The sequence below is a fragment of the Caenorhabditis remanei genome, chromosome X, assembly GCF_010183535.1.
Source record: "Caenorhabditis remanei strain PX506 chromosome X, whole genome shotgun sequence".
Taxonomy (NCBI): Eukaryota; Metazoa; Nematoda; class Chromadorea; order Rhabditida; family Rhabditidae; genus Caenorhabditis; species Caenorhabditis remanei.
Window position 1 is genome coordinate 6,041,402 of NC_071333.1, and position 10,109 is coordinate 6,051,510.

At 36.8% G+C, this 10,109-nt stretch overlaps 2 protein-coding genes across 2 annotated transcripts; one reads left to right on the forward strand and one right to left on the reverse strand.

Moving 5' to 3' along the window:
* Nucleotides 1-1,728: 1,728 nt before the first annotated feature.
* GCK72_023157 (uncharacterized protein) lies at nt 1,729-3,696 on the forward strand (the record flags this gene model as incomplete). The annotated part of the gene is made up of 5 exons (XM_053735263.1): nt 1,729-1,827; nt 2,632-2,841; nt 2,900-3,013; nt 3,396-3,498; nt 3,548-3,696. The coding sequence occupies 5 exons, from the start codon at nt 1,729-1,731 to the stop codon at nt 3,694-3,696; spliced, it is 675 nt and encodes a 224-aa protein (XP_053578829.1).
* Nucleotides 3,697-4,300: 604 nt separating this feature from the next.
* GCK72_023158 (uncharacterized protein) lies at nt 4,301-6,713 on the reverse strand (the record flags this gene model as incomplete). Its single annotated transcript, XM_003103284.2, has 7 exons — nt 4,301-4,477; nt 4,945-5,077; nt 5,126-5,256; nt 5,546-5,623; nt 6,071-6,157; nt 6,235-6,470; nt 6,578-6,713. 7 exons carry the CDS (start codon nt 6,711-6,713, stop codon nt 4,301-4,303), a joined length of 978 nt encoding a protein of 325 aa, XP_003103332.1.
* Between the last annotated feature and the right edge of the window lie 3,396 nt (nt 6,714-10,109).

Genomic DNA, 10,109 nt, shown 5'->3' on the forward strand with positions numbered 1-10,109 from the left:
TGGAGAGGCAACCATCTGAGGTTCAGTGATGTAATGAAGAACAGTTATCTAGAAAGAATGTGTGAAGAATATTTTCGAATTCATTTAAAAAATCTAGTTTCATCAACTTTTTTTTGAAGAAACGATAAAATGTACAATGATATTCTAGAAAGTACACAACTTAAAACATATGAAATAAATGAAAGATCAATCTTCTATTTTTGGAGTACTTTTTGATTTTACAGCTGCTAATCCATTGTTCGAGCAGATATTTCATTCAACAAGTTTTAACGGGTACATAGCTATAACTTTTTTCCAGTCTAATACATATTTTTAAGAATTTTGACAAATACTTTATTTATAATTTATGCAATCTTGGGAAGTAGTGTTCGTGATCATCGTATCATCCAAGTACATATACATAAGCTATAAGTTTTGTCATCTTATAACTACTCTGCGTGACTTTCACCATGACAACAGCATGAAAACGCTTTAAACATCAAGATGACAAAGTTGTAGTTATACCCTCTGACGCAAACAAGGTTTTGGCTCCGCCTCCGCAGATGTCTGTTTAAAACTAAGAATTTTATCAGAAATCTTTATTTTGCTGATAAATTTTTTTCTTGCGACACCTGTTACTTTGCGATACGCGGGTACGTTAATTTAATAATTATTTGTACTATTTTCTAAGAAAATTATTGTCAAAATACCTTTTAAAAGCATATTTATAGAGTTGAATCCCGCAATAATCGAAGTACAACACGTGACGTATAGAAAGAGAACAGTGAAAAATTAATTTACCATTTATTCAGATCTCTTCTGGAGCTGATCGTAAAACATACAACACTAATTTTTCCCGAATAGACTGCATATGTGTCCCTCTCACTACTCTTCTGCTTGCTTCTTCTTCTTCTTCTTCTTCCATTTGTGCCGCTCCTTCTCATATTATTTGCACCGCCACTTTCCAATTCCACCCTCTGCTCCTGAAACCTAGATATCCTCCGAAGACTCGCTCTCATGTTTTCTGTCTTCTTCATGTTTTGCGTCTGTCAAACTCACTCAGTTTGCTCTTGTTTTTCTCCATCAGATTCTAGATTGATATTAGAAGACCTCCATTGAGAAGGAAATGAAGTTCGGATGAATTCATTTCCATTTTTTCAGACCAATTCCGTTTTTCATATTGGCTTAACCGGTTCATGAATATGATTAAGTGTTACAAAATAAATGAGACATATCTTTTCGTCAATAGGTGCGATTACCAAAATGATATTTTTGAATCATGGTAAACAGGTGAAAACATGAAATAACTTCAATTTCTAACGAAATGTATTCTTTGGTTTTTTCAGCATCACCTGCCGTAAATTCCTTTCGCATGAAATTGGAATCTCTGATGAAAAAAATCATCAGGGTATCAAATGAGAAATGGGTGTCGCTTCTCATCCACGCCTCCTAGTCAAACAAAACAAACAGAAAATTGTCCGACAAAAAGTCGCCATTTGGTTAAAACTAGTAGGACCTCTATCTCTCACTCCTCCCTTTTCTACTCCTTTCTAATATAGGTAATCAAGAAATGAGGTCTAAGTTTTCTAATCTATTCAAGCACATTCTCTGGTTAGTTTTCTTTTTTCATGTACGCTGCCGTGTGCATATATACTTCTCTTTTATTCAATACGGGTGTAAAACAACAAAATACTGAGAAAATAATTTTAAACATGACTTAAATCTTGACTTTTCAGTGAATGTCAGTCAATGCCCTGCGTGCCTAAACCCCAACAACGGTCTCCAAATGCTTCGTTCAATCCGGCACATGCCCAATATGCATGTTGCTTCCAGCAACTGCACTCGAATGTAAGTTGAAATATTGCTTGCCAGATTTTGGTTACAGAGTAAATGTTGTCTTTAACTTAAGCTTACCCTTTTTATTGAAAATTCATGTTTTCACGTTTTAGCAATTTGTGAATTCTCGTCGTTAGTTGACTACAATTATATAACAGAATAGTGTCCATTTTTATATTTCAATGAGAAATTTGAGTAAGCACTCTAATGATAATCTTTTGTATTGTTTTCATAAAACTCAGGACCAGGTACATGTATTTGTTATTTTTCATCAACAATATTCCAAACAATTTCTTGCTTTTAAATATGAATAGAACAAAACCCTTATCTTCGTAGGATAAAATCAGTAATCTGATATCACTTCGATATTCAAAAGACAGATTTCGTAAAAATGTTGAATCTCGTCTACTGTTGACCTTACTCTCTCCACCCACGCTAATGTTCTTTGACAACAAGATGTCTTGTTTGTTTTCCTGCCCTCTACTTCTAGGATAATTAAAGTTCTCGCCTCCTCTAGTTTCCTGTCCCGTCTTAAAACAAACTCTACCCAGTAAGATCAGGAAGTATGACACTCTTCTTTAAAATTCCCGGAGAAGAAAAAGAAAAAAATACAAAGAGAAAAAATGGGTACTGCGAACTTCTGTGAGCAAGTTCTTCCTGAATAATTCCTAATTGCATGCCCGATTGTTTTTGCCGAGCATGTGTGTGTGTGTGTGAGGGCTCTTTCCAGCTATAGAATAAGAAAAAGAAGAGGCAGCATAAAAAAAACTCAATCCTTCACAAACAGTCTTCTCAATGCCACCAAACCGATTTCAGACGGGAGCGATTCTCATCGCCATCTTCCATATTATCCTGTGCAGTGGTATCTTCACGTGGCTTGTGAAATGCATCGGAACCGAAAAGTCTCGAATCGAGCTGGCCGCAGAAATATTTCTTGCCACATTATGCCTAATTGCTGCCATTATTCTACTTCTCGGATTGAAACTCGAAAGTCGCAAACTTCTCACCGGTTATGTTCTTGCTCAGGTAGGTCAAACTACTTCAATGTAATTTATTGTATGGGTTTTTGAACTTCTTAATTCAGTCTTTACCGTACATCAGGGTTTGTGTTGTCGTTATGGTAATTTACATGATTACAATCAAATACACTGATAGAGTTGTCTCCTGGAAATTGAGCTCTCGTATCAAAAGTTTAGATGTTCGTTGAGATATATTTTAAACAAGTTGCAAAACTCTAGAATGTATAACACATAGAGAACAAAAACTTGGAATGCATTTTTATGTCTTTCTGTGTAAACGAAAATCAAAATTTCATGAAAATTTCAACAAAGTTATCTCGAACACAGTATTTTAAAACAAGGCGACCATGTACGGAACGAAAAATATAGATAGAAACCAATATACAGAATCTCTGAGAACGCAAAAGGAAAATAGTCTTGATACTAAATCAAAAAAACATAGAAACAGAAATTTGAGGCATTCGTTTTCTCAGACTGTCAGTCATTTACAAACCAGTTCAATTATTTCTGCACAAAACATTCAAAAATGTTCTATACCAAGAAACTAAATAAACTTTTCAGACACTTCTCGTTGGCCTTCTGTTTGTACTCTTTCTCGCTCTCATTATGGGCATCAAGCCAGGAATACTCGATGACCCTGATCAAAACGGATATAATTCATTAGGTAAGTTTTGAGCCTACACAGGATTTACATAAACATTTTGTTTCTACAGAAGAAGAACTCTTAATCGTTTTGGAAATCTTCATCTCACTTGCCGTGGTCATCATCGAAGTCTGGTTTTTGACAATTGTTCTCAAGTCATACTCCTTTTTCACCGACAAATACAATTATACCGGAGGTGATCGTGAGGAAAACGTTTGATCCAACACCTTCATTCAAAATTGACTTGTTTTTTTTTGCGTTTCGCTAGTGTGATATTTTCTCTTTTCCATGTACATGTACATTCTTTTGTTTCTTACACCCAATTCTTCACCTCCCACCGTTCCAATGTTTTTATCAGTCCACTTATTCGTCATGAAAAAACATTCACCGCCCATTATTCTGTATTTATTTTTTCTTATTCGGAAAAAATTTTGGTTTATATGAAAAATAAAAATGAACATGGGAGAATGCCAAGATACAATAGTTATTGTGCAAAACGGATTAATTTTTGAAAAGCGGAGGTCCAAATTGCGGCAGAAAATAAACGAGAACGTTTAATGAAGAAACAATATGGGAACAACCATCGACTGAATTCAAACGTTTCGGATTTATTAGGGAAAAGGGCACAACTACGAAATGAACAGTTTCAAGACAGGTAAGATTAGAAAAATAAATTCAGTTACTTTAGTTTTGAAAAAGTTGGGAATGGGGGACGGGCGTAGAGAGAGAAAAAGAAAGAGAGAGAGAGAGAAGCAAGATAAAAGTTGGTTAAGAGAGTGCTTCAACGAGATGAATTACTATATAAGTACAATGGGGGATGAGTTTATGCAGATGGGACTGGTGGAAGATGTGGTTGAGTGACAGACATGCGACGCGGGCGATCAGCCTCTTCCATCGAGCTCGAGAGAGTTCTCTGACGTTCCATTCCTGGGATGGCGACTCCCGAGAGAACTCCGCATCCCTTACAGAGAAGGATGAGTGAGCGAGCAAGCTTGTCCGGCTGAAATTAAGTCATTTTCGAAATGATTTTGTGAACATGAAGTAATACTTTCTATCCCTAAAGCAAGTTTCAGGCAGAATAGCTAACCAGGTGATATAACTTTCGAAAAACCATAGGAAAAATTATTTTTCCGGTTGTAAAACAGAAATTAAACAGGAAATTAAACTGATGGTTTGAATATATATTTTCAAAAGCACCAATAGCCAGATAATTTTTCGCAGTTTTTGTATATGCAAAACTCAATATCCGGAAATGGTTTCCTGGGAATGATTGTTTTCCCTTTTTTTGATAAGAATTGTTTTTTTTGGTCAGCAGCAGGACATACATAAAAAACTGAACTACGTATCGCAAATATGCCTTCGTAAAAGATTCAGTAATTATCCAGCTATCTAAAACAAAATGGTACAAAGTAGTCCGCGTGTTTTCCGAACACTCATAAATTACACCAATTCTTCAATTTTACGTACCGCCTCTTGCATGACATCGGCGACGTTGTCGACGACGAGAAGAGTGGTCTTCTTCTTGTTCATTGACTTATGAGTTGTGTAGACGGTGTGAAGGTGCGACGCCTTGCTTCCGGTGACGAGGAGAGCGTCAACACTAGAAAATAACGTTCTCTTGAAGCAATAACTGAAAAATATTGCTTACGTCTCAAGTTTAGTTCCGATGGTAGCCGAAAGATCGGTTCTCTTGGTGAAAGCGACCAAATACTTGGACAAGTTCTTGGCGTTCAAAGTCTGCTTAAGCTCCTCCAAGTACTCCTGACGAGATTTCGATTCCTGAAAAATTGGAACAGATTAAAATATCACCCGAATCGGTCACTACACTACGAATTAATTCAAATTACGACACATTCAGGGATTTGAATCAAATAATGCAAAAAATAGTCTATAGACGACTACGGTATCTCGATGACAACGTCAAGCAAATTAAGAAGAAATCAAAAAAATCGATTGGTACTACAAAACTATATACATAACCCGTTAATGTTAGTCGGCTTACATCTCCCTGAAATGTTAGTTCGTTAGGAAATGATCTTGGCTAATCAAATTTCAATTTTAAACTCACTCCTCCGAACTTGTGAGCCAACAAATAGTCCCAGGCTCCATCGGACATGATCGAGTTCTCCAGACGCATGTTCATGACCTATAAAACCAAGTGTTGCTTTTGTAATCTTCATTTATACGACTGGTATTAAATTTAAGTATTTTCCAGAATTAAAAAATATATTTTTTCCCTCTACGGCACTCTATTCGTTTTTTCTGTGAAAGAACTTTCCGCTATCCTCTTCTCTCTGCCTTCTTTCTTCCGATAGTTTTCATCCTGACGTAATCAAATTTTCGATGCTCTTTTGTCAGAATATTCACTCTCCTATTTTGCCACCCTCTCTATTCATCTTTTTTTCCCACCCCTCGAGGGTCCTGCTCATTGCTCGTCAAAATGACGTTGTAGCACGGAATTGAGCCAAGTGTTGAGCGGCTCAACGAAGATCAATTATCATTTTTGTTACACATGTCTATTGCGTTGCATGTATTCAATGACAAATTGATAGTTATCCGATCGAAAAAGTCTCTGATTACATAGGGTGCATACCTTTTCTTTGCAGTACTCGATGATTCCAGCAGTGGTGGAGGTGCAGTGGACCAAGATGATACCCATGATTCTGTTGGGGTGTCCCATCTAAAAAAAAGCATCATTGAAAAGTCACTCCGAGCAATAAAATCATAAAAGTTGGATTATGACTCTAATCAACTTACAGCAAAACGGCAGATGATGTTAGCTCCAACACCTTCCCCGAAAGCTATGGCCGACTTGACCTCGAATTTGTCGAGAACAGCGTTCAAGTCATCTCCGATACCATCGAGAGTCGGGAAATCTCCGAAGAAGTCGGCAGAGTTGTCTTCCTGGCCTGGAACGCAGACGTGAAGGAAGATGGCCTTCTCCTTGACAGCAGACATGCTTGGATGGTTGACAAAACGAACGAAACTCTTGTCTGAAATACAGTTATGTTGAACTATTCTCTTTCAGGTTATTTTAAGATATCTTTTGCCATAAATGCTTAGTTTTTTCGTTCTCATAATTGTGTATAGAGTCACTTACGGTTAGTTCCGATATCGTGAACAGTCAAGATGATGGTCTTTCCGCCACGCTCCTCCAAATTTCCTTGCACGTAAACGTGAAGAACACCAGAGTTCTGGGTCTGAACGACCACCATTTGCAAGTTATCCTCAGTCATTTCTGAAAAAAGAAGCAATAATAAATCAAGTGAACTCAACCAGTAAAAAAATAAACTTTCTTTCTTAAAAGACGAAAGTTGACAAACGAAGTGTGTGAAGGAAACGGGAAAAATCGAATTTCATGGACAGAGAGCGAGCAAGAGAAAGGGGTGAAGAAAAGAAGAAGCGAGAAGAGAAGAAGATGAAGCAAGAAGAGGAAAATGAAGAAAACAAGGAGGCAAAATGGGTGGCCGCTTTGGGAGTGTCTTCCAAAGGACGGAAGACTGGTCGTCACGTGTCCCACTCTAAACAACATCAAAAAATTCTTGTGTCAAGAGAGCAAAAATGAATTGAGTTCTTTTTGTGGCTGTTTTTGGAGATATGACACAAGAGGATCTATTGGTTTGAAGGAATGAAGTTGAGAAATTCTAAAAAGAAACGCGCCTTATGAGTTCAAATATACCATTGCACGAATTCGATGTTAAAACTTCTATGGTATATCCTGGTAATGCCCTAAACAAATATTCTGTTTATGGTTTTTCATATTTTTGATTAGATAGGAAAACAAGAATTTAGAAATCAAATTGAAATCTACAGTATTAATAGAATGAAAAATTTTTTTGAGATTTGAACTTTAAAGCGTGTTTGTCTTTTTAAAACACCACACACCATCTTTTGATGTTCTGATAATTATGATAAGAAGTGCAAACGCAGAAAGAAGTTTCGATTCCGCAGTTTTATTATCTCTCCCATTATCTTTTATAAGTGTATAAACACGAAATAAACACAAACACGCGCCACAAAAAGCTCAATGAGCTTTTTTGTTTATTTGAAATTTAGAAAATTGGGAGAAGAAACTTCCAGGAAAAAAGTGTTATTTACTCGGAAGGAAAATTTCGAAAATTGTGCCAAACCAGAAGCCTCTCTTAAACTGATAACCTTTCTCGTTTTTTGTCTTCCTCTCACCATAAAGCGCAGCGCAAACAAAACATGTGTTGAAATTGGCCATTGGCACGTTTCCCAGAGAAACACGAGTTGGTGGTAAACATTTGCGTTTTGGGGTAAGAGTAGAGATGGCTAGGGGACTAGACCGGGTGCCCAGGCCACATGACACGTTAAGAACGCGTAAAAACCACCTTCTTCTTTTTTTTTCCAAATCGCTCTCTATGCTTTTGAACGAAACAAAACGAACAAAAGACAGGGGAGAGAGTACTAAATGTGTCCTCATATTTTTTCGACTGGCGTGACACCTGATGCACATAAGAACCATGGATTTTGAGAAGTGGTGTCGTCATGGGTGCACTACCACGCAACCACGACACAAAACCCTCCAATTATGGCAACAACGGACGAAGAAAAACGAGAGAATGTCACGTTTTTAGTATTGTGAGCTGAAGCTCAACACGAAGCGACCGGCAAGAGACGGACTAAGAGAAAAAGGAGAAGAAGAAGCTACACTAATGTAAAGCAGCATGTAAATAGAAATTCGAGAATGTTTTGTTTTTGGTTCGCGAATAGAAATTGAAATGAAAATGAAAACAGAATGGGTAAATAGAATGAGTGATTTGAATTTTCTCTCTCCCTCAGTCCCAATTAAAAACGAGACGACTCATATATTCATCGTGTACGAGCATTCTAAATGTTAAAATTTTCAGACACCAAATTCGGTGTTTTTGTGCCAATTCCCTATAAATATTCAACTAGTAGTCAAAATAGTGGTAGGCATAAAAACAAGTGTATTTCTCGCAGTCACGAGAAAAAATCAGCTATGAATTTATTCTTGGAATAACGAGAAGATCAGAAGTTAAGAATTGAAAATTCTGCTGGAGCTCCTTCGTCAGAATAGCTTTATTGTTACATTGAATAAGTCTAGAGAGCCAGCGATGTTGCAAGTCGATGTTGACGATGAATCATAAAGATTGCACCCAGATTATTTTTAGATTGAGACACAAGGAAGATAATAAAAACTATTACATAAGAAGCCTTATGATTGAATCTGGCTGAAGTGTGATTATTCTGAGCATTACACTTTATTTATAAATTTTTCAGAAGCCTTGCGCATACAAAACTAAGAAGACTAAATCTTTTACAAAAGTGAAGTTGTCACGGATACGAAAACTATCTACACGTACTTGAATTCTGTTAAAAGTGACAGAAGTTAACTATTGGGATTAGTTGGTAAAACAAGAAAAAAACGACTCCTCCGCGAAAACAACAAAAAACATGTGGTCTTTGAGCGCCGCAGCTCCGCAGAAGTAAAACATTCACTAGCCAGGCAGTAACCTACCACAATACACTAAAACCACCAAACGATCGTTCGAGAAAGAAAGAAAAAGATGGGAAAGGCGAAGAATAGTGAGGGCCGCCCGGAAAGCCAAGGCAACATTGTGAGAAGACGGCGGAGTGGTCGACTGCTGAGGGCTCGCTGGACGGCTAGAGCAGCCTAGTATTTCGAAACACACACAGAGAGACACATTGCGGACACGTTATACGTACCACGCTTTGAGTCTCTGGGACCCTCCTCACTCTATCTGTGAAGACTTTCTTATGACATTCTCAACCCGAATGACCAGATGCATGAAGAAGAGACGGTTTTTATGACTGTGTTTTTCAATGACAAATTCAGTGTTGATACAGGCGTGATTTGGAAATTGGAACTAGAGATAGCGGTGCAAAATCAAAAAGTTCAAAGAAACCAAATTCAAGATGCAGAGATTGTCAAAATATGTTTTTCTTAAATTTCACAACCTTTAATGGATTGCAGACTGATGATTAGATTCTTAGTGCCAACTGATTCGAATGGCATCTAGTAAAAACAAAAAAAAAACCATTTGCAAGAAAAAAAATATTAAAAAAGCTGAGGTAGTCATTTGGAAGTAATTTTGACTACTGTCCAAAGTTTGAGAAAAGAGGCTACAAAAAGGTTTCTTGTAATCCAGGTTCCTGATTATTTTCACACGAAACCTCAAATAATTTGCCATAATAGTTTTTTGGTTGAACCCTGTTGGAGCATACAATACGGTATTGTATCTTAAAGTTCTTAACCAAAAAAATACAACAAGGCTTGCGAGCAAGCTCACACTAAAAAAAAGTCAACCTGATTGAAAAGAAAAATGTGAAGTCTCTCTCAAACTTTTCTCTTTCACATGTTTTGAAAAAACGAGGTTGCACTTTGAAAGCAAAATATGTTGACTCCTCCTACATTTTAAACTAAATTATCTCATTCCTGTCTGATAATTGTCTAGACAAATGTCAAATTTCAAATCAGACAATGTCGTTTTGTGACAAGTTTGCACTTTTAGATTTGAATTTAGTCACATGTTTTTGAATTGAAACGATGGATTTCACTGATGATTTAAAAGAGTTTGAAAGGAACCAAAAAGAGAATAAAAGTTCAGAACTGATTTTATTCCAAA